This window comes from Lepidochelys kempii, chromosome 4 (assembly GCF_965140265.1).
Source record: "Lepidochelys kempii isolate rLepKem1 chromosome 4, rLepKem1.hap2, whole genome shotgun sequence".
Lineage (NCBI taxonomy): Eukaryota > Metazoa > Chordata > Testudines > Cheloniidae > Lepidochelys > Lepidochelys kempii.
This window is the reverse complement of record NC_133259.1, coordinates 5,423,429-5,449,684: the sequence shown is the minus strand read 5'-3', so window position 1 is coordinate 5,449,684 and position 26,256 is coordinate 5,423,429. Positions and strand designations below refer to the sequence as shown.

Genomic DNA, 26,256 nt, shown 5'->3' with positions numbered 1-26,256 from the left:
CTAATTATATTTGGACCTGAATGCCAAAAACTGATTACAACATGACATTAAACATCTTAATTTCTGGAAACTTGAGGAGGACATGTGCAATGTTGACTGTCTAACATCACAACAGACCCAGTCCACTTGCAGGAGTGCATATGACTAGCTGGATGCTTCAGATTACCAAATTTAGTTTAAGGCACTCACATCCTCTGCACTCTGTTTAGTGGCTTTGTAAGCCAAACCATAAGGTCTCATGGGTTGTTGGAAATAATTTTCTTAATAAGATCATCAAGATTCACCATGTGTCAGTTTCCCCACACACATTCCTTTATTAGTCTCAAAGGCCACTAGCTGTTGGTTACATCCGAAACACAAATATAAATGTATACACCTATACGCTATACCCTAGCAACAATACAGTTAGAAGCATTGGCCAAAATACTTACAACAGGATCAGGTCCAGGAGACACCTTCCCGTCATGGCATGACTCCAGAGGGGTAAGGAAAAGCTCTGTCAAAGAACCCCTAGAATACACTATAACAAACGAGTGATGTCATTGCTGGTTATTAGACCTTAGCTAAAGCCCGATGAAACAGTTAATGGCTGAACAGTGTTAGGATATAGATATTCAGGCCTGTCTGCAAAGGCCTGTACTCTAAGAATTTAGGTGTATTCTTATCACTTGGCTAGTGATAGAGGTATAAAAGAAAGAATCAAGATCACTGTCTGCTGGTGTAAGGGCCTTCTCTTACTGTGACAGTCTGAGGCCCTGTTCTTAGGCTAAGGCCTTTGGCTAAGCAGCAGAGGCAGCCATAAGCTGGGAAGCGACCGGTCACATCCTCACATTCCAAACTAGTCACATGGAAATAAGGTGCTATTGGGCTGTTAGGCAGTATCAGGACAGGATTGTATTCCTATCACCTCCAGAGAAAGGGAAGTGCCTAGAAAATGTAAAAGGAAACTTAGTTTGATAGCATCCTGTCTGGCAAGAACTCACTTATCAATAGCTGGGATGTGAAATCCTCACTTCTGTATTGGTTTGTCATTATAGTTCCCACTTTGCTGTTGTTTGTCTGTATAATCTCTGTCTGGTTCTGTGATTGTTCCTGTCTGCTGTATAATTAATTTTGCTGGGTGTAAACTAATTGAGGTGGTGGGATATAATTGGTTACATAATCATGTTACAATATGTTAGGATTGGTTAGTTAAATTTCAGGAAAATGATTGGTTAAGGTATAGCTAAGCAGAACTCAAGTTTTACTATATAATCTGTAGTCAATGAGGAAGTGACGGGGTGTGGGTGGGGGTGGGCATGTGGGTGTGTGAGATGGGAACAGGGAATGGGGGTAAGAAAATTGGAATCATGTTTTGCTAAAGGGGGAAATGGGAACAGGGAATGGGAGTAAGGAAGTTGGAATCATGTTTGGCTAAGGGCAGGAATGGGAACAGGGACACAGGTGTAAGGCTTTGTGGTGTTAGAGCTGGGAAGGAGGATACTAAGGAAGGAAACTGGAATCATGCTTGCTGGAAGTTCACCCCAATAAACATCGAATTGTTTGCACCTTTGGACTTCGGGTATTGTTGCTCTCTGTTCATGCGAGAAGGACCAGGGAAGTAAGTGGGTGAAGGAATAAGCCCCCTAACATACACTATAACAAACGAGTGATGTCATTGCTGGTTATTAGACCTTAGCTAAAGCCCGATGAAACAGTTAATGGCTGAACTCTCTTCAAAGTTGTCTTCTTATCTCACCTTGCTGTATTTTTTTCCCAAGCCATGGACTAAACACTCCTTTCTAAACAAACTTTTATAACTAATTATTTACTGGTACCCAACTAACCATGTTTTCTTCATTTCTATTATATATCTCAAACCTTAAATAAGGTAACACTGGTTTTCAACGGTCACTACAATTTGAACACAAACAATTCCTCTTTTTCATGATCGTACTCTTTTTGGTCACATGCTTTGGGCCTATTGCTCATGCTAATATCCAAACTCAATTTGAACCCATAGTTCACTCAGGCCTAATATGGGCCTATATTCCTATACATGTCTGGGAGTGGCTTTCTACTGCCCAGTGTCTGTCTGGCTTTGGTGCTCTGTGTTTACATGGCTCTCAGGCTGTATCACCTCACAACCCTCGCCGTAAGACAGGGAAGTGCTATCATCCTCATTTTACAGATGGGAAACTGAGGCATAAAAGGTTTTGTGCTTACATCAAGCCATTTTCCTTCTGAAGAAGTTTGAAAGCTCATTTCTCTCCCTGACAAAAGTTGGTCCAGTACATTAATTTCAGTGGAAGTCAGGAGCATAAATACCTTTGTGGATCTGGACCCAATTGACTTGCCCACGGTCACAAATGAAGTCTAGTTGCAGAGGAAGGATTTGAACCCAGGTTTCCTACGTCTTAGTCCAGTGACCCAACCATCAGACCATCCTTCCTGCCTACTGTAGTTTTTCCCCTTTCTTCATTTTTCTGTTTGGTTTTTCTTGGCCGGATTGGTGTGTTTTTTCCATCACTGGTAACGGTTTCATTTAATGAACTGATTTATTAATGTTGGTGTTGCTAACTATTTCTGAAAAGGGTGGAGTTTTTGTTTCATGGAGAGGGTTTTTCTTTCAACTGCTTAAGATAAAATGGAGAAGGGTCATCAGCCCTCATGCTTCAGAGTATTCATTGTTCACCTACTGGCCTCAGACAATAAATCCCCTCCCCTCATGGAGCAGTGCACAAATAGGACCACTCTGAGTCCTTCCTCTGAGGTATCAAGCATTGAGCACTGTCTGAAACAGATAACCAGACTAGCTGAACCATGACACGACCAGTTCCTGCACCGTCTTACAGAGTTCTGCAAAAAGAGTCACCTTGCTTGACAAAACACCATAGCAACAAGGAAGGTGAGGTAATATCTTTTATACTGGGACCTGCATGGCTACAACAACACAACAAACAAAACACTATTAAGAAATTCATAATAGTGGAAAATCCTTCAGCACCTGCAATCCATTTTGAGAGAGCTGCAAGCCTTATCTCTTTGCCCAGGCTGTGCAGTAATTGTTGAGAAATTAAACACTGGGCACTTAGCTGACTGGACAGGTATTTCTAATGCTGGGGACTGAAGGGAAGTCTAGTGGGTTTGCTTCTCTTAACTGGAAATGTTAATGACCCAGCTTTGACTAGCATCCACATAACCACAAATAAATACATACCCAACTTCTCAAGAAAGACTCAAAGGAAAAGGCCAAAATGAGGAAGACCAAAGAACAAACACTAAAGAGAAACTGGAAAACTCATTTGATCCCTTGCCCAGGTCAACAAGATCTTCAAAGACCCAACTAATCAAGGGATACTGTGGCCTTTGCACTTGAAAGTCCTTGAAAGGTGTGGGAGGCATAAAAACAAGTGGAGGGCACATCTAAGGTGAAGTGCGAGGTGCAGTCCTCCTTACTGAGCAATATCCAGATCATGTCCCCAGTGCCTCGACTTCGCTAGTGGTGAACATGCCCGACAAAAAAGGGGCATTTGAAAACTATTCCGTGCAGGACCTATCTTGTACTCTGTTTGCACCGCGCCTGCACAACTGGGGTCTCGATCTTAGTTGAGCAATCCTGGAATAACAATAATCATCACCGAATCATAAAAAAGTACGGCTGGAAGCAAATCCAGCCTGATGGTCTGCAGCTGGACCAAATGAACTTAGACCATCTCTGAAAGGTGTTTGTCCAACCTGTTCTTTAAAATCTCCAAGGCTGGGGATTCCAGTGCTTAGCTACCCTGACAGCTAGAAAGCTTTCCTAATACCTAACCTAAATCTCCCTTGCTGACGAGTAAGCCCATTGCTTCATGCTCTACCTTCAGTGGACGTGCAAAACAACTGATCACTGTCTTCTTTATAACGTCCTTTAACAGACTTGACGTCTTCAGTCTTCTTTTCTCAAGACCAAACATGGTCTCACAGAATGGGTGGGTCTGATGGGACGTCAGCTGAAGTGCAAGCATTGTCATGCAAATGAGGTACTTAGTCATGGATTTCTTCTCAGGCCTCACAACTGCTGGCAGCTGCACAGTAACTCATTCAGACAGCTCGGGTTCCCTGGCACCCTGTCTTGCTCATTACTTTCCCCCCTGGATTTACACATGCAAGGCCCAGCACCCCTACTGCACAGGAACCCACCAGACACCCACTTCCAGGTCACGGTGGGAGGTGTTGCCCAGCACAAAGCCGTCAGTTGGGAAATCCGCTAATACATCCGCCTCGCCAGATGACACTTGCAATGCACATGCCCTTTAATGTCCAGTCCTTCAGAGCTACATGGTGCCATGCAGCCCTTATGTTAATCCTATTATTATTATTAATATTATTATTGCAGACTTAATCCCTGAACCAACAAAACTCTTAAACACTTTGTGCACAAGTAACCCCGCTGTGCCAGCTGGTGTCAATCAGCAAAGCGCTTTGATTGGAAGACTGATGCTGATCTATACCAGCTGAGAATCTGGCCCAGTGACTGCAATGGGCCTCCTCACTTGCTTAAGTGCTTTGCGATACAGAGGCTTTAATTCTCATCATTTGCAGTTTGCTTTCCTGTTTACATTACTTTCCCTTTGGCCTGCTCTTTGGGTTTTAATGCATTTGAAAACACTATGCTGTTTATAGCAAGGAAGCGAAGAGCCACAAGTTGGTGCCACCTACTTAGCAAAAACAGTTGACTTGTGGTTTCTGAAAGGTCTTGTAGAGACAGATGGAAGCTATATTAATTCTGTTCTGGTTATGAGTCACTGCAGTTAGGCCACAGATGAATGTGCAAATCATTTTTATTTGAGATGTTCTATTCTACTGATACTGTGCTTTGGAAAATTGCAACCCCTTTTATGAGAATGCTTTTAACAGCTTATATAAGGCTGAGTTCTGAAAGGTGGAGCATTCCCTTACGCTACACTGAGTACCCGCTAGCTCCCATTTTAGTTATTGGGAGTTGGGGATGCAGCCTGGAAACCCCATTAGAGATGAAAGCCAGAACTGGTTCAGATCTTGCCTGGAATTTACACACGCTATAAGCTTAGAAAGATACGTGCCAGACTGAGGCATTTCTGGAGTTCTTCTTATTTACCTTTGATAAAGTGATGACAGGCAGTCATTTCATAGACGCTACTCGAGATGGATGAAGCAGTTCAGTAATAATGGAGCCAGCTCAATCACTCCACAGGTCCTGAACTGAACTCAAGCATTTATTCAGGTCCAAAAAAAGTTCAAAAAAGGTTGAGATCCTCCTACCGTCCTCATTTCTCCTTTACTCCCTTTACTTCTCTATGGATCGGCAACAGTTCCTGGGTTCTTATTCCCTGCCAAAGGGACTCTATGTCCTCTCCTTTGCCAGCAGGCACCCAAGTGGCCCCCTGGCACCTCCTTTGAAGAACAGAAGATTCAGTAGCTCAGCCAGCCTTGGTTCTGTGCCCTGAGTCGTACTGAAATCAAAGCTTGGGCCCATAGCAGCGGGTGCACAGTGCCTGAGGACGTGAAATATGAAAGCAGCAGCAGCCACTGCTCACTGTAGGTGCTAGGCCACACCACAAACTCTCCCAAGGCAGAGGGGTAACTGTGCAGAAGAACACTTCACTGGAGAATCCAGGGCTGGGCAATACCATGGCAAGGCCTGCTCAAAGGTTGGAAGGAGACAGCCAGGATGCTACTAGAGTACAGCTCTGAGGTCTTACAGCAGGGTTACCGGCCCCTCCAGAAGTTCACATATGGGTATACATTTCTGGACGCAGAATGGGAACTTCCATTTAACACATAAGCTCTTGCTAGACTTATCATGAATTCTGATATACTGTGTTAACACTGTTTTGCTTGAGGGAGGAATGTGATATTATCACACAATGTCATGAGAAATCTTACATGATCTCACAGTAATTCCAAAGATGCCTACATACTGTGCATTGCCGGCACAATGCTTTTTAATGGTTGTGGCAAATGCATGATAAACCAACCCATACAGCTTAGTTTTATTGATCTGTTTACATGACTTTGTTTTACTCGCAGGTAAACTTTTGAGAAGTAACTCACCTTTCTGTATACTCTGAAGCACATTTCCTTGTTTAATAAATAATTGGTTAGAAAGCTATTTAATTCTATCCCAGTAAGTTTAATAATTATTGTAAATTACACTGAATATCAACAGTGTGATTAGATGTTTATAGCTTGTGTGTGACTAGTCTGTGTATGGACTATAAGAGTCAGTTAATCATCTTTTCAATTTTCAATTTTATTCACTCCGATTATATTACTAAGTATAATGGTTAGAATTTGTATAAAATCTTTTGCTGGAGCTATTAAGTAGCATTTTTAAGAGAGATGAATCAAAACAGAAATTCTTGAATTTGAACCCCTTAAAATTTAGGGTGCAGAGGTTGGATTTGAATACTAGACCCACTTTCACACTTGGTTCCAGGTCACATCCAAAGGGTATGTGTGGTGGGTGTAGGTTTATTTTGTGGTTTGGATGCCATCCAAACATCATGAGAACCTACTCAAGGGAGCAGAAAATCTCACAAGATCATCTGATCATCAGCTGGCAATATTTCAGTGTTGCTAAATCCAAATCCTAGCCTTCCTTCCGCCTCAAACATGAATCCAGTCCCAGCCTAAACCAAATACAGAGCTGATCACTGCAATGTTGGCTAATCTCTGCTTTTCAGTTTAGCAGTGGAAATTCCCACAAGGCCATGCACTTCCACCACCATGCCTACGGGCAAAAAATGAATGACTGGGATGCCTTTTGGAGCCAGCCAAAGCTACTCTTTTATTTGACAAAAGTATGTTAAATAGAGAGCATTAGGGTTACATTTCAATTAATATGGCCAATTTCACAAAGCTGAAAATGGGGTAGGAATAAATGGTCAGTTTTCACAATGGAGAGAGGCAAATAGCAAGGTTCTCTAAGACTCTGCATTGGGACTTGTGCTGTTCAAAATGTTCATTAATGATCTGAAAAAGGAAGTGAACAGGGAAGTGGCAAAGTTTGCAGATGATACAAAATAATTCAAAATATTTAAGTCCAAAGCTGACTGCAAAGAATTTCAGGGGGATCTTACAAACTGGGTGATGGGGCAGCAAAATGGCAGATGAAATTCAGCATTGATAAATGCAAAGTAATGCACACTGGAAAAAATAATCTCATCTAAAACGATATAGTTACATAGATACATAGATATTAAGGTCAGAAGGGACCGTTATGATCATCTAGTCTGACCTCCTGCATAACGCAGGCCACAGAATCTCACCCACCCACTCCTGCAATAAACCTCTCACCTATGTCTGAGCTTACTGAAGTTCTCAAATCGTGGTTTAAAGACTTCAAGGAGCAGAGAATCCTCCAGCAAGTGACCCGTGCCCCATGCTACAGAGGAAGGCGAAAAACCTCCAGGGCCTCTTCCAATCTGCCCTGGAGGAAAATTCTTTCCTGACCGCAAATATGGCGATCAGCTGAAGACTGAGCATATGGGCAAGATTCACCAGCCAGATACCCAGGAAAGAATTCTCTGTAGTAACTCAGATCCCACCCCACCTAACATCCCATCACAGGCCATTGGGCCTATTTACCATGAATATTTAGAGATCAATTAATTGCCAAAATCATGTTATCCCATCATACCATCTTCTCCATAAACTTATCAAGTTTAATCTTAAAGCCAGATAGGTCATTTGCCCCCACTGCTTCCCTTGGAAGGCTATACCAAAACTTCACTCTGATGGTTAGAAACCTTCATCTAATTTCAAGTCTAAACTTCCTGATGACCAGTTTATATCCATTTGTTCTTGTGTCCACATTGGTACTAAGCTTAAATAATTCCTCTCCCTCTCCAGTATTTATCCCTCTGATATATTTATAGAGATGGGTTTCAGAGTAGTAGCCGTGTTAGTCTGTATTCGCAAAAAGAAAAGGAGTACTTGGGGCACCTTAGAGACTAACCAATTTATTTGAGCATAAGCTTTCGTGAGCTACAGCTCACTTCATCGGATGCATTCAGTGGAAAATAGTGATGGATTCTAAATTAGCTATTATCTCTGGATAGTTCTCTGAAAACTTCAGCTTAGCACACAGCAGTGGTCAAAAAGGCTAAGAAACTGTTAAGAACTATTAGTAAAGGGATAGAAAATAAGACAAAATATCATAATGCCACTATATAAATCCATGGTGTGCTGACACCTTGAAATTGCATCTTGTTTTGACCATCCCATCTCAAAAAAGATTGGAATTGGAAAGGTTCAGAGACAGGCAACAAAGATGAACCAGGATATGAAACAGCTTCCACGTGAGGAGAGACTAAAAAAATTAGGGCTGGTCCAGTTTCGAAAAGGGATGTGAGGGAGAGCTATAAAAATCATGGATGGTGTGGAACGGAACAGAGAAATATTATCTACCCTTTCCACAATACAAAACATCAGGAGTGACCCAGTTAAATTTATAGTCAGCAGGTTTAATACAAACACAAGAAAGTATTTTCCACACAACACACCATTAAACTGTGGAACTCATTGCCCTCCGATGTTGTGATGGCCAAAAGTATAACTTGGTCTGAAAAAGAACTAGATAAGTTCATGGAGGATAGATCCATCAACGGCTGCTGTTCTGTACACTTCCCCTGATGTTCTGGTACTGGACACAGTCAGAGACAGGATACTGGGCTAGACGGATCACAGGTCTGACCCATTATGGCAGTTCTCATGTTCTTAAAGGTCATAGGATAGTTGTTGGAGTGTTGGATCCCACATTAATTTTGAGACTGAGCCTTGAGAAATTCTGATTCAGTAAAGATGTGTTCCAAGAACATTCGTATTATTATCTCTATTAATTCAACAGAGAGGTTTGTTGGTGGGTCACATCAGACACTTCCAGTGATTGGGCATGCTGTCTCCACAGCAATCGCAGCCTCTGTCAGCCTGGGGAGAAGAGAGATGGGGACACAAAGTAGGTTCACCTGCATGACAGTGGTGTGAGGCTACTCCAAGGGCCTTCCCGCTCAGCGTACTTTAATGCCTCCCCCACTCCTTTAGAATTCCGCTCCTTCTCCGTCCCTTGTGCACCATCACTGCTCTGCGCTAAGTCTTCTAAAGTGCTGCTCGTTTCTTCGTCTTGCATACATAAGAAGCAGGTAAAAATGGAAAGAGCTATCCCTGCTTACATTGTGAAACAACATGGCTGCCACTGAATGGTCTGCATATTTCAGGGTGCAGAAGCAGGTATCTTCTTGGACCTGCCTGAATCTTGCAGAAAGCACCAGTTTGATGGCTATTTATTATTTGTATTACGGTAGCGTCAAGGATCAGGGTCCCACCACACCAGGCCCCAAAGAAACCACTTCAAGTTGGAGTCTTGCGTTGCTTTCCTGTGACATCTTGCAGCTGCCGCTGTGTGTGTGTGACATCCGTGGGTGGGTGGGCGTGCACCTGAGTTCAGGTGAAATGAAGACGCAAGCTGAAGCTTTGCTGAGAATCTGAACAGAACCCATCTCTGTCCTTGATACGTGCTTGGAAATTCTGGTTATGGCAAGCACTGGAAGTAGCAATATTTGGAGTACCAGGAATGTAACAGTGCCCCCTTACTGCCACCTAGGGCACTGGTGGAAGCACTGACAGAGGGGGCAAAGTCCCACATCAGACTTCTGCCGCATGGAATTTCAATGCGTTTTCTGAAAGCCTGCTGCCTAAAAATTCAGCATAACATGGCCACCTGGACCGAATGTTCAATTCCACCCACCCGCCTCGACATCCACTGAGAGCAGTCCCCGCTGAGTTCACTGCCCAGATACTGTTTCAGAATGGAAATCAGAATTTAATTATATTTTGGGGTGGGTGGGAGGGATTTGACAGGAGATTTCGTTCTGAGAACCATCAGGTCTCACTTGGGTTAGAAATCAGGATATTAATGTTACTTATTTTAATTTTCTCTCGGAGTCAGATTCCCACTGTTTGAGTTTGAGCTCAGTTTGTTCTGTTCATTATGATGGAATCGGCATGAATTTGACATTAAACTGATTATCTCGGAAAACAGTAGCAATCATTCCCCCTTCTCCTGTGTACACTTGAGATTATATCTTTGTGGCTGACATAAAAAATACAGAGCAGGAATAATAAGGCAGAGAGAAACAAAACATTTATTTCAAATGTTATGGATGGGGTTCTTAAGAAACGGGCAAATTCTGCCCTCGTTTACATGGGTACAAACCATACTTCAGTAGTTTTACATGGGGTGACTGGGGATTGAATGTGGCTCTGTGGTTTCTAACTAGGAAGAGAGTCTTTCCTTTCCAATCACAATCACCAGCAACTTGGCATCCTGCGGCCTCTGGACTTCACAATGATCATAGTTTAATATGAGGCAATTCTGGCCCTAACTCTTGACCTGTCCTCCATGTACATGACCACACATACGCATCTCTGCACAGTCTCCCACACTCGCATGCCTCCTTGCTTGTCCATATTTAAACATTCCCTACTTCACACCAGCTCTCTGCCCCTAACAATTGCCGCTTCTGTCCCCTCACACAGCACCCCTACACATTTCTGCAACTGCAACTGGTTTGGATAGATGCCCATGTCTGGCACTTTTATATAAATGGCACTTTGGGGGTTTGTTGCCTAAAATTCAGACTTTGCCTAGGTTGTGAGAGGTCCTGGGTTCAATACCTGCCCAAGTCCTCTCGGAGAATGTGAAAATGAGGATTCCTTTATGTCCTCCTAAAAATGTGCTGTAGTTCAACTGGAAGTTATGATGCAGGCACCAGGGAATGAAATTCTCTGGCCGTTGTTATGGGGGAGGTCAGACAAGATTATCATAACGGTCCCTTCTGGCCTTAAAGTCTATGAAGTCCCAAAGATCTCGGACTGTCATAAGGGCACATACCTGCATGGATCCAATGGCAGGATTGGGGCCTGACATGGATTTGCAAGTCAGCTCACATATACAGGGAGTCAGACAAGAAGAGACTTTCTATGGTAATGAAATAATAACTTTTCTGCAGCATTCTTATGCCAACCATAGAATTCTAGAGTTGGGATATAGTTCTCTATTCAACTTGACAGGCTTTAAAGTTCATTTCTTTAGACCCCTGTTTAAATTCTGTAGAACTCTATTGGTATCATCTCTACCCCATTATTTTCCAAAAAGATAAAATATATTAAGACATGATTAACATTTGCAATCAGTGAATTGATAGTGAATTGACATCTCTTATGGACACACGCAGCACCTTCGCTGCACTTCGTGTTAAAAATAGCATCTGATGACGACAACAAACTGTACTGCACAAGCCCTTTTCTCGGTGACTAAGAAAGAAGGAACATTAATATGTATAAACCATCAACAGCAGACAACCCCCATTTACATTTTTCCACTTGCATTTTCCTCCAAAACTATATTAAAAAAACCCCATCCCTAAAATATGGTTGGAAACCTGAATGCAAATAAGGTGCTGTACGATTTATTACAGAATTTCTTCTACTCTGACAGTCTGGTACCCTGAGAGAGACAATAATGGCTCTGACAAGATATGAGTGAAAAATGGATTGGAGTCACATCACTGCTTTGCTACATGACTGGTTATTGAGGGAGGCTGTCTGAACTGCACCAGCATTCTCATGGAGAGCTCTCTCAAAGACTGCATGGGACACCAGAAAAATTGAAAGGGCAGGGATGTTCAGATTAGTCATTGCTAGGTGGGAATAAACAGGGAAAGGCAACATGGCTCTCTCTGTGCCACATCACTAATCTGTAAGGGAGGAAGAGGAGAGAAATCTCTTCTGCACTTTGATTGCAGCACAAGGAAGGTTCAAATTTCTCTAAGCAAGTCCCCTGTTACTCTACACTGATCGTTCTGGATCTACTCAAAAGTTTTCTGCAGAACCATCAGACCCACACATGAGGTCTCTGTCACGCTGGCAATTTGCAAAGCATAAATCAATAACTGCTACTTTCAAGCAATCTAACTCAAAGCTGAGATGGAGATTGGAAGGTCTTTGCAGCAGGGCCCGTTTGCACAGAGCCTAGCACATTGGGGTGCTGAGCCGTCACTGTGGCCCCTAGGTCTTACTGCAATACAAATAATAATTAATAGCAACGTTAGCTTCCCTAGTCCTGTACCATGTGACATGCTATTACAAGAGAGCCGCTACTAAAAGGGTTCCTGCTCTACAATCCCCATGCCTGAGACAACCACACTGCAGAGCTCTTCCCCTCGCAATTCTTCCATACCTCCCACAGTTCAGCCTTCCAGAAGAAGAGGGGCTCCCAGATGTCAGTACTTCCCTCTGCATCCCATGACTGAAGGTCAGTTGCAGTTTATGAATAACACACACTTCAAATACAGCTGTGTCAGCGGGCTAAAAGGGGACACATACACAAGAGGGGGCTGACTTGGGAGACTGTTCAGTCAAAGGGGTGGCAGTGGGAAGGGGACCCAAGCAGGTGGTTACACTTCGATTTCGCAGTCCATGTAACACACCCGCTATTGCACGCTGTGACACTCTACCTTGCACTTGTATGCACATGCCCCAATGTGCCTTTGGTACAATTATCACCGAAAAAGATGCTTTACATGCTAGCCCTTCGTAACCCCCACACCTCCTGGGTGTGGTGTTTTGTCCCATTTAGTGGCACTGAGACCACTCTGCTCTACAGCCTTAGTTAAGGGCCTTGTGGCTTTTGGCTCATGCAGTAGAGGCTCATGCACTAAGCTCCAGAGGTCCCAGATTTGATCCTGTCTGCCGATGACCAGGGTCTGTCAGTGTTACACCTGTAAATCAAGAACTTTAGACCCTCTTGCCCCATGAACGTCATACAGACAAAGAGAGACTCGTTCCTCAACCCATGCTCTTACTAAGGACATTTTTTTCAGTTTGACTCTCATCGTTGTCACCTCTCAGATCTGGGACAGTGCAGCCCGCTATATGCAAAGGCATCTACTCCACGATAGCACTGATTGCAAGGCAGAGGAGGAGTACAACACAATACACTCCACAGCACCTTTCACAGAGAATGCTCCAGGGCAGATTAAAGCTCACTCCTGGATGATAGAGGTAAAGTACTGTGTGCAAGTTACTCTGTGTCACGCAAGAGAGATGTTACAGAGCAGGAATGCACAAGGAAGAGATGACAAGACTAGAGAAGAGGCATCATTATGGGGAGTTTGAAAGGCTCCAGAACTAAGATCTGATGCTTTTACTGCACAGAGCATTGGTGTTACAGGCAAGACAGGTTTGAAACTGCGACCTGGAAACAGTCACTTCACTAAGAGGTTTGATTGCTGGACGGAGAATCTCAGAGTGGAGAGAGAAGAATGGGGGACAGAAAGAGAAGAAGTCAGACTTGTGGAAGGAAAAGGGGAGAGAAAGATGTGGAGATTGAATACTAGAAAGACGCTGTCAACTTGGATCCTGAAACAAGCAGAGGGTCCATAGGGATTTCTGATTATGACAGTTATGTGCTCTTGCTTTTGGGAATGGAGGAGAACACAATAGATCAGATTCTCCACTCACTTCCTCCTGAGTTACAATGGTACAGTGCCACAGTAACCCCCACTGGAGTAAAGCAGGCATAAGTGAAAGGAGAACCAGGCCTGGTGTATTTTGGACTAATCTATAACTAAGTTGCCACCAAGAAATGACCAGTATGATTCTTAATGTCAATGCAATTTTGGAGGGGAAAGTCAGCACATTTTCAGTTAGCAAATGTGGCACAGAGAGAGGCCAGAGAGGAAGTTTGGGCCAAGCCTTAAGTTCTTGACAGGATAAATAGACTAGAGTAACACAGGAGGTGAAGGGGTGACGTTATAGTTGACAGGGCTCTTTCCCCAGTGAGTGGAATATCAGTTTGGATACACGGAGCTGAAAGAAGTAATGACAGAGCAAGTATTTCACGGCAGAAAACGAAGACCTGGTTATATCTGCAGAGGGGGATGCATTAGCGCAGATGGGATGCCTCAGGCTGATCCCAAACCAGAGACCCCCAGGAAGACAGAAGAGAGAAAAGAAGGGGACTAACAAGACTGGCAGGTGGACAACTCAGATGGTGGGCTGTTGTCCTCTGCAAATCACAATAGAGGGACAAGCATGGAGACAGAATTGAAACTGAGTGAGCAAGGTGCCTGGTTTGAGAAGGATGTGATGAGATGATTGGCAGCAGAACTGAGATTAAAGAGAGAATTATTTAATGATAGTAAGCCCCGAGATTCAAAAAATTAAAACTTTATAACCATTAATACACAAGTTGTCAACTTCACATGTCAAAATACACAATGTAAATATCCTTAAATCAAACTCTATTAAGTTCTCAAGCAGACTTTACTTACTTTGCCTATTGGTAAATTTCGATTATTACTGATCAAAATAATTTTCATCAGTTTGTGTGTGTATGGTGAAATCATTTATTGACATTTACAGATAAAAATCCAATCCTTCCAAGCCTAACGATAATCAAATGAGAGAGGTGATCCTCTGACAACAGAAGCAGCACTATGACGAGGGCCAATCCCAGACTGCAGATTGGCAAGGGGCTGTTTTGGCTGAGACAGATAAACACCTAAGAATAGGGTGACCATATTTCCCGATGCTGAATACAGGACAGCTGATAAAATTACTCGGATTCAAGCGAGTTCAATGGCAAATAATCAGAACTATGCAGTACAAACGTTAAAATTGACATCAAGTTGACGGGGCCCCCTTTAAAAAGAAATGCTATGTAGTTGGATTCTTTTTATTTACCTCCTTATCTTTCAGGCTTTAGGGTTCACACAGGGAGGGGTGACACACACACCCCTGCCCCCCCCACATGGGGGAGGTGACACACACACAAGTACACCTCTCTCATATGGGGGGGGGGGGTGACCGACCAACCGACCCGACCCTCCCTGCACTCTCTGCCCTCCATGCCTGGCTGGGCCCCTGGGATGGACCCGCCTCTCCTGGTACCTGGCAAGCAGCAGCCTTTTGGCACTGTGCGAGAGGAAAGGGACAGGAGCTGCTTCCAGCTGCAGGGCTGGAGGTGGGGAGGGATGACCTGGCCCGTGTCTTTGCAGAGCTCATCTCTTCTTTTCCCTCCTCCCCTCTCTGTGGCTACAAGCAGCTGGTCCCTTCCTGCTCGCACAGTGTCGAAATGCAGCTAATACCTCCAGGGTGCTGCTGGACACCGACATAACCCAGCCGCCTCCTGTCCCCTGCCTACAGCGCAGGCAGGAAGGGATTAAGCCCTAGGGATGCATTGTGCACCAGGGCCCAGGAACCTGACTGCAGGGGCTTCAGTGAACCCGGCCAGAGAGGTGGCTCAGCAGGGAAGGGGGCTTAGGGGATTGAGCAGCCCCACGCTCCCTGGGGGCAGGACCCAGGGCTGAGGGGGTGAAGAGGTTGCTAAACCCCTGCCCTAGGGGCTGCTGTGGAGTCTTCAGGTTTGGGGCATGAATAGACTGGAAATCGCTTCCCCCCCCCTCACCACTCCAGAGCTCAGCTGAGGGACGGAGAGGCTTCCCCGTGCTAATGCTGTGCAGGGCTTTGGCACATGCAGGACTAGGCTCCTGGGCAGCGCCCTGGGCTGGAGGGTCATGGGCTTTCCCGGGGCGCCAGCCCAGCCAGAGGCAGGGGGGAAAGGAAGGAGCCTGCTGGCCAGGCTGTTGGTGAGCTGAGCGCTCTGACCAGGGGTTGGTTCTCCACACAGCGCTGGGAGAGGGATGCGCCCTGCCGGCGGGGATATGGAGGAGCAGCGGGGCTAGGGTGGGTGAAGGGGCAAAGCAGGGTTGGTTTAGTGCGGGATCGGTCCTGCTTTGAGCAGGGGGTTGGACTAGATGACCTCCTGAGGTCTCTTCCAACCCTGATCTTCTATGATTCTATGAAAGTGACGGGGAGCCCGTAAAGGGCTGATAGGTGGCCAACAGAGGCAACATGTCACTGGCCACTGCCTGGCGCCAGCCTGCATTCACCAGTCACCGCAGCTTGCGGCGTGCAGCCAGCGCTGGCCGGAAATGGGACGGGGGGCAGGGCCCTGCTGGCCAAGAGCTAGCATGCAGCAGGAGCTGTGCTGACGGACCAGCTGGGGGAGCTGCAGCTTTGCCTTGCACACCCACCCCCATCATTGGCCACTGGACCCCCCCTACTCACTGCTGATGACAGGGCAGCTGGTGAACAGGGATCTGGCCAGCAGCAGGAGCTGCCGGTACTGATGGTGGGGACGGACAGAAAATATGGGACAGTTTGCCCGTTTTTAAGAAAAAATCAGGACACCTGCAGGAGGGCTTAAAAACAGGATGTCTGGTCACCCTACATAAAAAGATGGTTAAAAGGGGAACCGTGGAGGCAAGATAGTAGCCTGGGGGGGAGAGAGATTCTGGTGTGGGGAGAGTCTTTCTTTTTTTTTTTTTTTTTTAAGAAAAGTGGTGAATGTGGCAAGCTGCTTGGGGGCTATGGGAAAGGACACCAATGAACAGAATGTGGTTAATTAGAAAGGAAACACAATGTATACAAATAGAGTTAAACAACATTGCTAAGACTTGGTCAAAAAATGTGAGAGGGGACATCCCTTCCAAATCCACAGGAATGAAGTTTCAGTCAATGAGTACTTTTTATAAACAGGTTTCAGAGTAACAGCCGTGTTAGTCTGTATTCGCAAAAAGAAAAGGAGTACTTGTGGCGCCTTAGAGACTAACCAATTTATTTGAGCATAAGCTTTCGTGAGCTACAGCTCACTTCATCGGACAGTATGCATCCGATGAAGTGAGCTGTAGCTCACGAAAGCTTATGCTCAAATAAATTGGTTAGTCTCTAAGGTGCCACAAGTACTCCTTTTCTTTTTATAAACAGGCTGCCTAATAATGAACTTACAGACGGGCTCAAGGAGTTGTGTTAATTTCAGACACGGTGTTCTTTCCTAGCGCCCTTTGTAACAAGAGGTCACGTGCTTCTTCAAAGGTGTTAACTCCCAAAGTGGTTTTATAGTCCCCATTTGTACAGATACTTTTGTCAGTAGAAAAGAAAATGTGGAATATGATATCCACCTCCACGGGTAGGTGCTAACCAAAGGCAGCACAATCAGGGCTGCGCAATCAGGACGTAATAATACGGCAGAGGTGGGCATCTCTCAACGTTGTCCTGGCAGACTTGGGAGGAAGCTGCAGAAGGTGACCACTTTGGAGCCATATCCCGATGTTCTCAGTTTAAGAAGCCATTTTCATCCTGGAACAAAACTGACTGAGCTGACAGAGGAAAGATGCCCTTCCTCCCTTCATGAACGTAAGACATTCTGCTTGCAAAAGCATTGTTTGCACTCTACTTGGATGTGAGGGCAAGTCAACCGCTGCATTATCTGAAGGGATTCACAGCTCATGCACTGGAGAGAGAACAGCTGAGACTGGGTGGTGGGGCAGGTTGGTTCTGGCTGCAAACTCCCTCATGCTGCAAAGCAAAACCCCCCTAATTAGCCCCACAAAAGCCATACTTCCCCTCTCCGCTCTGTGTTAGGGATAGAAAGAGGTGTAAATGGCAATCAGCTTGGACAAAACAAATTTAAAGGAAGTTTCTGTGATGGGGGTGCCCTTTATAAGACTGCATCTACCCTTTGCTTCAATTACTTAACTGCAAACAATTATATTAACAAGTCAAAACAACTGATGACAAGGGGGTGTAATGGGACAGCAACACACACTCATGTTTACTAACCTGCTCTCTCCTTCAAAAGGTTGTGGGGAATGTATCTGAAGAGTAAGGGAACTCAATCCAACCTTCTTGATCCCCAAAGCACTGTAGTGACCCATCACTAATTAGAGATTCAAAATCTTCACGCCCTCCCCACCTGGTCTTACTTAGGCAAAACTCAAAGTGAAGTCAATGGAAATTTTGCCTGAATAAGGACCGAGTAAGAACCAAAGCTCCGATTCTCCTCTCACGTTATCTTTACACGGAAGCAACTCTGTGGATTTTATTGGGATTACTTCTGACTTACATTGGTGTAAATGAGCGGTGAATCAGACCCTAAGGGCCGAATTCTGTCCTCTGTTTACACCAGTATTTATCTGGTTGATTTTTGTCTGTAAAACAAGGAGCAGAATTTGGCACCAAGTACAACCCTCAGGATTCGGAGTACAGCTCTTAGGATTCGGCCCACAGTTAGTTACCCACTCAAGGCAAACCATCAAAATAATTTAACTAGAGGTGAAACAGGGCAGCTTGTGAGGCTTAGTAGACCCAAAAATTCCATACGATCTTTTTTCCTGGAAAAAGCTCAACGGGAAACCTTTTTAAAAGGAGCCAAGATTTCACACTGCAATAGGTGCTGTATTTTGTTTAGCATTACTCCATTGCTACACGCTTCCGATAACGTTTCCCTCCCAGAGCTCTGAACAGCTCACATAAGTCAGGCACTCATTCTAGATATTAAGATCACTCTCAATTATTTTGTTCCAAGTGCACAGGTTTGTCTGAAGTGTGTGTTCTGCAGTATCTTGTTACTTCCACAGACACTATGAAATTGCTTTATATCTGGGACAGTGTGGCTTAACAGACTACACAGCCACATAACTGCCCATTTTTACTCCTAGCAATGAGGCCTGATGGCTCACCAGCTGATGGCTCTAGCTGTCGACAGTAGGACAAAAGTTTTTTTTTAAATTTCCTAACTTTTTCAGAAATTATATTCTTGAAAATGCAGGTGTAAAAATATGGAAAAAAAACCCAACCAATCAAACAACCCTTCCCCAACAATAAAAAACCCTTCCCAGTTAATGAACACTGGAATACACTGCATTCCAACTGCATTTCATTCTGTGATGTAACGTTCTTATCACAGGGAATAAGGTCGGAAACAATTTGAAGTTTGAGGAGAAGGAAGGGGGAATACATTTCAGACTACTTAAAAATAATCATAAAAGTTATAGATAAGAAAAACAGTTTATAATTACCTCTGTTGAGTGAAGCTGAACTGTTTATATCTCCGGTAATAAAGGAAGACTCGGACTGCTTTCGAACTGTGTCATTCCACATTCTACGGATCCGGCTCTGAAGAGGGATTGAACCACACAGGTAATGAATTTTTAGCAGCTGCAGATACATTTCTTTCTGCCTCACTAAAGCTGGCTTACTGGCATGTCTAGAGGATGATGCGTCTTCCTATCCAGTTGTAAGTAAGCAGTTTCTGATTGGCTATCACCCGCCTATTGCATACCAGACACTCGCTGCCTGGCTTCAGAACTTGAATTTCTATCTCAAATAAGAAGTGCATCATGGGATACCATATAGCTTCTAAATATTAATAAACAAGCAGAACAGACCATGCACAAAATAACCTCCATGCAAGATATTGTTCCAGCCGTGTAGTGTTGAATCACTAAAACTAACTCACAGAAAATAGCACGAATGCTTCTAAAATTCCCTTGTGGTATATTGATTTGTATCTGTTTTTTCAAGTATACTGGAATAGTTGTTTCATGTCTAGGCCTCTCTTTGGATGTGCTCAAGTTTTCTACAGGTTTATTATCCACTGTGGGGAATGTGAGAAATAAATAGAACCAGGAAACAAGAGAAGTTATATTCCCCTAATGAAAAACGGTGAAGATTTTGACATTTATGGTAGAGCATTTACTGAAGAGGTCTTGCTGTGTTATCCTGGATTTAGTGGTCTTCTCTGTTTTGTCTTTCAGATGGGTCATGGGCATTTACCTGTGTCACTCTCACCACACCACCTCCTCCCCAAGTCTGTGCTTTGGAAAATCTACTGACAGATTTCCAACAAGCTAGCAGCTGCAAGCAGGGGCAGTTTTTCAGAACAACTCATCTCCGAGTAGCGCCTGTGGTTCCTTGAAAATCTGGTCATTTCTTTTAGGTGCCTGAAGCTGAGAGCTGATCCCCTTTGGAAAACCCAGTCACTTATTTAGATGCCTAAATGGGAGGCGTTGGGTGCTGAGCTCTTTTGAAAATCTGGCTCCTGCTTGCTGGTTGGTTTTCTCCCCATTATTTGGAGGAAGGGTCCAAAGAGACATATTCCCCAGCTGCATTGCTGAATGTCACGATGAGAGGTGGCCAAGTGAACTTGCTGCAATGCTGTACAACTGGGACTGTCGTGGGCCTGCATACATGATCCGCCTTTGCTATGGGGAAACCCACTCTGGGGTTGTGGCTTCCGTCATCCCTCCTTGTCTCCTGATACAGGGAGAATGATTCAAGATGCACTAGCTGCAAGCTATGGTATAAAAATGCTATTACACTAATAATAAGGGGCCTGAATCACGCCTGCCCAGCTTCAGCACGAGGCTGGTGTTATTCCACTGGTTTCAGAGGAGTTACACCAGCATCACATTGGGGTATATGGCAGTGGGAGAATGAGGTACGAGGTACACATGGCTTGCACTGGAGTGTCGCCACGGGCAGCCTCATCTATCCTAGCTTGTGTGTCAAAGAGTCGGTGCTCCTCAGTGCATGGGAGCAAAGCCCCGGGAGAATTCCCAGAGCAGTAAGCATTATGCTTTTCCATGTAGCCAAACATGGAAGGTGTTCTTCACTTTGACGAGTTTGGACAGACCCAGCAGAGCAGGCTCAGAGAACAGCCACACACAAGGAGTTTGGGACGTGATAACCCCCGCCTGACGAGACAGGTTAGGCAGGGAAATGTGTGCAGTGTTGGCATATATGTGTGGCTATGCTTCACGCCTGCAAACTGCTGTGCTGAGCTACTTATCCCCAGATGCTGGCAGTGAATGGAAAGCAGATAGTTTTATTACCTGCCTCAATTTTTAACAGAGTCCTACCCCAGCAAAAGTATTCCTCCGGTACAGAGATTGTAAGGCCAACTCTCCTTTTCCCCAATGCAGAATGTCATTGGGGCTAATGGGGAGTACTGAACCTCAGCATGGCAGAGCTTTGGAAGTGCAGCCAAAATAAAGATAACTTAAGTGAGGCTAGCGTCACCTGTGCGACACTGCGAGTCAATAATTCTGCCACATGGGGGAAAATATCCATGTACCTCCAAGGACACTGAGAAACCCAGGGAGGAGCACAAGGGAGACACCTGCTCAGCCCTCCCTGGTGTCATGGGTAAGATGGCATGAGAGAGAAGCAGCGTTGTTCTGCACTATGGAAATGTGAACCGTGGAACTTCCAAGGCATTTTAAAGGAGTTAGGCAGGTGTCCACCACCCTTAGGGTTCTTGAAAATCCTAGCTGAAACCTCGACAATAACCCATTTTGGTCACACTTTATATTAAGTTTCCATCTATAAATGGTTTATAAAGCGTTAATAGACGTCATAAGCAGGTCACAGACACAAGCAGTGTGTGTTATAGTTGTAAATGTTTCAGCAGAAGGTGCAACAGATGGTTTGAGGAGAGCGGGTTGGGAATTTTCCAGCTAAATATTTTTTCATTGGAAAATGCCAATTTGTGGGGAAAACAAGAAGCTGTTCGCAAAACAGTGTTGGTTTTTATGAAACATGTGACTCAAAACATTTTTGGTTAATAAAGTTTTGAGATTGTTGAACAGGAAAGTTTCAGTGTTTTGAATAAAACAGACTTCTTGTTTCGAAATGTTTGTACGTGTACACTAAGAAAAGGTTAAAAAAACCCTGAAATGGAAACAAAATATTTCGGAATGATCAAAATGCAATTATTCGATTGAACTGAACTGATTTTTTTAATAAATTGATTTTTGGTTTTTGAAAATTTGTGAGATTTAGATCAGAAAAAAAATCAAATTCTCATGGGAAAACTGTTTCCCACTCCTATATATGAGTCACAGTGTAAATATCCATTGGACTCTATGACAATTGATTTACTCAGTATTAAATCATCTATTAATCACTTATTAATCTTTATAAACATTTTTATGAATGGAACTTTAATGTAAAGTGTGACCTTTTTAATATTTAATTATTAATGATGGAAAAGCTTGTTGAATGTCTTTGGCGTAATTGTGCCTGATCATTAATTATGATGTTTTGGAGTATCTTTACAGGGAAAAATATTTTATGTGGTTTATCTTTGCCTGCAGCTTGTATTTTGCTATTAAATAATAGAATGCTTCCAAGCAAATCCATGTCATTTCTCTGTAAAAGACTCCAAGACAATGCATCACAAATATTAAATAAATGGCATTAGATACTCTCTATAACTCAGCAGGATCATCGTCCATTTTCTGCTGTAATTTTATTTCTGTGTTGTACTCCTCGTGAAAAGTGCCCGATGGCCAGCCTCAGAGACTGGAGTCCTCTATTGACACAGAAAACAAGCACAGCACAGGAAGGTGTAGTAGAATCTTCCAAGCACAAACCTGCCAAAGTGTCTCAACCTTAATCTGGGGGGACAGCTAGAAGGTTATGTCCACACTGCAAAATTAACCTGGGTGATTGGCACCTAGTTCTGAACACCTGAGTTAACCTAGCCTGGGTGCAAGAATGAAATTCATTATAGGCTTCTTAAGGAACTAGCTGAAGCAATCTCAAAACCATTAGCAATGATCTTTGAGAACTCCTGGAGAACGGGTGAGATCCCGGAGGACTGGAGAAGGGCAAACATAGTATCTATCTTTAAAAAGGGCAAGAAAAAGAACCCAGGGAATTATAGACCAGTCAGCCTAACTTCAATACCTGGAAAGATACTGGAACAAATGATTAAACAATCAATGTGTAAGAACCTAGAGGCTAATAAGGAATAGTCAGCATAGATTTGTCAAAAAAAAATCATGCCAAACCACCGTAATTTCCTCCTTTGACAGGGGTTACTGGTCTAGTGAATGGGGGGAAGCAGTAGACATGATACATCTTGATTTTACTAAGGCTTTTGATACAGTCCCATATGATATTTGCATAAGTAAAGTAGGGAAATGTAGTCTAGATGAAATTAATATAAGGTGAGTGCACAACTGGTTGAAAGACCGTACTCAAAGAGAGCTATCAATGGTTTGCTGTCAAACTGAGAGACTGTATCAAGCAGAGGTCTTGCCTTGCACAATGGAGTGTTGAGTATGCTTATAAAATTTGTGGATGACACCAAGCTGGGAGAAGTTGCTAGCACTTTGGAGAACAGGATTAGAATTCAAAACAACCTTGACAAACTGGAGAATTAATCTGAAATCAACAAGATGAAATTCAATAAAGATAAGTGGTAAATACTACGCTTAAGAAGGAAAAATCAAATGCACAGCTGAAAAAAGGGATCAATTGGCTAGATGGTACTAATTCTGGAAAAGCTCTGAGAATTATAGTGCATCATATTGAATATGAGTCAACAATGTGAAGCAGTTGTGAAAAAGGTAAATATAATTCTGGGGTGTATTAACGGGAGTGTTGGGACACGCTAGATTGGGGTAGTCAATAGGCAGACCACTGGCCAAATCTGGACCACCAGACACTTTTGACCAAGAGGTGCAAGGCTCCATGTTCCATTGCCATATGTGCTGTGTGTGTGTAGTCCCTTGCAGATGTCAGAATGCAACTCTTGCATGACACCTTGGAAAAGTTAAAATAAATAACAATTTGCTTCCAAGACAACATAAATCATAAATTATGTTTTCCTGACAGGTTATAAACTGTTATTTCCTCATGTTTCTTTCATAATTTAATAGGTGAATTAGCAAATATAATTAGATCCTTCAGTAAAGTAGAATAAGTGTGTGTTTGGTTTCTCTTGATTAAGGAGTCAGCTACTTCATTTTATATGAACTGCTCTTCATAAATCAGCATCCTTACACAAGTTAGGGAGTAAAATGCCAAACTCTCAAACAAAATAAAAATTAATTTTTTGGTTGACCAGAGCATAATAAAGTTTAGAAAATAAATAATATTATTTGAATCTCAGTTGATTCTTTCCAGAGATCCATAAACTATGGAAACTGAGTAAACCAACAAACAGATTAAAACAACTACTGCCAGAGAATGATAGGCCTCTGCACCCAGCCCATGCAAGATTTTTAGCTGCTGTTGGTTTTTTTAATCAGCAAAATATTTTGTTCGGATAGCACAGTAACCTTGTCATATAAAACACACATTTCTTAGCCTTCGGGAAAAACACCTTTGCTTTCATCTCAATTCATTTAAGGACTGCTTAAGGGATGCTAATGGTAATTACAACCTAAGGTCAACAAAGTATGCTCAATTCAGGGCTGTCACATCTGAAAGCATGGGGTCAAATTCTGTTTTGCATGACACTGGCATAATTCTGAAGCAGCTCCTTTGACTTCTAATGGAACTGCTACAGTTTACACTCCTATAACAAAGAGCAGAGTGTGCCCCATGATGTTCAGAAGTGAAAGAATGACAACAAACAGGAAGTCTTTGAGCTACCCATTTATCAGATCAGTTTTATCAGCAGTTTATTCCCCCATCAGTTTTACAAGCCTCCTCGACTGATGGATTGTTGCTGCACAAAGTGATGTACCTGTTCGAGAGGATGTCTCATTTCCAGAAATGAATCCTTTGCCTACAGATCACCCGATGCAAAGAACGATATTAGCAGGGAGGTAAGAAGCATTCCATGCCAGTGAACACACATGGCTTACCTGTGAGCCTGTGGAATACCGTCCTGGAGTCCGTGACCCAGATGTTTTTCCTGAGCCGATGGAGCTCTCTGTACTTTTCCCACTACAGCAATGTGTGCGCAGGCATTTTCCATATTCTTTACGTACCTAGCCAATTAAACAGTAATTTCCATTAGTGGGCAACTCCCTCTCCAGCCTGAGACTTAAGATTTCCAACAGTTTTTTTTCCTCCTCTGTGATTCATTAAAATTATAGCTGTTTCTGTGCATTTAGAAGAATTCCATTACAACTTTCAACAGTGTTCTCCTAACACATTAGCTCTACATTTATGATGTCATAAGGGACTGCTTTTATGTAGGAAAGCGGTTCACTGATATCAGTAGAATTTAGCTACCTCTGAGGCACATCAAAGCACTATGAGAGAAACTAAAGACATTCTATTTATGCCCAAAAATTAATATCTTCATAGATTTGATATGAACTGGCATATTGGCTCATCATGGTGCTACAAGTTATTGCTTCTGGCAGGGGACAAGGAAGAAAATTACAAAAAAAGTAACATGTAAGAGGAATTGATTTCATATATATATATTCAAACTCCAGAAAACTGTGAAACTGACAGTCTTTGAAATGAAGTCTTCTGTGTGCAGAACTGGTGGAAACGGTGCAAATGTCCCCCTAAAGCCCTATAATATAACAGACAAGACTGAGAAGGAGTTAATGGGGTAATTTCTCTAGCACAAAAAGTGAGCCAGATCCTCAGCTGGCAGAAATTGATGTTGTTCTCCTGACTTCAATGGAACTACACTGACATACCCCAACTGAGGCTCAAGGCACTGCAAAAGTTTGGAGTATATGTATAATTTAACCTGCGCATACATGGAGACCAGGGAGAAGCCAGAGTGAAAATGGGTCATCTGCTGAGCTGGGTGATCTCAGGCTGTGCCACAAATGTGAAAAAAAGGCCACTTTACTTCTCCACGTGAAATGTAAATGCAGTAGGAAACCAGCAGAGGTTAGTCTGCAAGCACATTGTGCTCACTGCTCTCTGATTAAATCTCTCTCCAGTCCTTCTATGGGCATTTCAGAAACCTATCTGTGAAACGATTATTTAAATAGCAGATTACAGGGTTTTTTTTTTTATTAGGCCTTTCCATAAACGCTTGAGACAAACACAATACCATGAGTGCCCAATGTGCTCTCGAGTGCCTAATCAGTCCTTTGCTGAGAGAAAATAATTCAATTCCTTTAATTAGCCACCGACTGCTTCCCACTGCAGCTATGTGCTGATTTCCCAGTCCATGACAGACAGAAAACGTTTTTTTTCCCTCTCCCAACCCCTTGGTTCAGGGAAAGAGATTCCCAAGATCCAGAGACTGGACTGGATTCTCCTCTCTCCTACCTTGGCGTAAATCAGGAGTAACCCCACTGAAATGAACGACAGCACACTGTCGTCAAACTGGCATGAGAGAGGAGAGATTCTGGCCAAAGCGTGTAAAATAGGCATCCAGAGCTGGAATGGTCACAATGCTATAATGCCATTAAGCAGTGCTCTGCTAGAAAACAAACATTTGCAAGAGGGCTGAGAGTTAGAGCAACGGGGTGTACAGGAAACACAGACTAGAAAGAAATCCAACTTCTTCATAAAAGGAAACACTGACTAGAATCATTAAAGAGTCAGAGAGCACAGCAAACCCAAAAGACTGAGAGCTGAAACGGGAAATGGAGAGCTGAAATGGAGAAATAAAGCCCCCATCTCCACAGA

At 43.5% G+C, this 26,256-nt stretch overlaps 1 protein-coding gene across 30 annotated transcripts in view; it reads right to left on the bottom strand.

The window, feature by feature from the left end:
• ADGRL3 (adhesion G protein-coupled receptor L3) overlaps positions 1-26,256 on the bottom strand; it is an 809,498-nt gene that overhangs the window by 51,478 nt on the left and 731,764 nt on the right. For all 30 annotated transcript variants that reach the window (XM_073340228.1, XM_073340229.1, XM_073340219.1 and 27 more), the window contains 2 exons: positions 24,513-24,638; positions 18,930-19,026 (listed from right to left, as the gene is read on the bottom strand). In XM_073340228.1, coding sequence (XP_073196329.1) covers positions 18,930-19,026; positions 24,513-24,638 — 223 coding nt within the window. The remainder of the gene's footprint in view (positions 1-18,929; positions 19,027-24,512; positions 24,639-26,256) is intronic.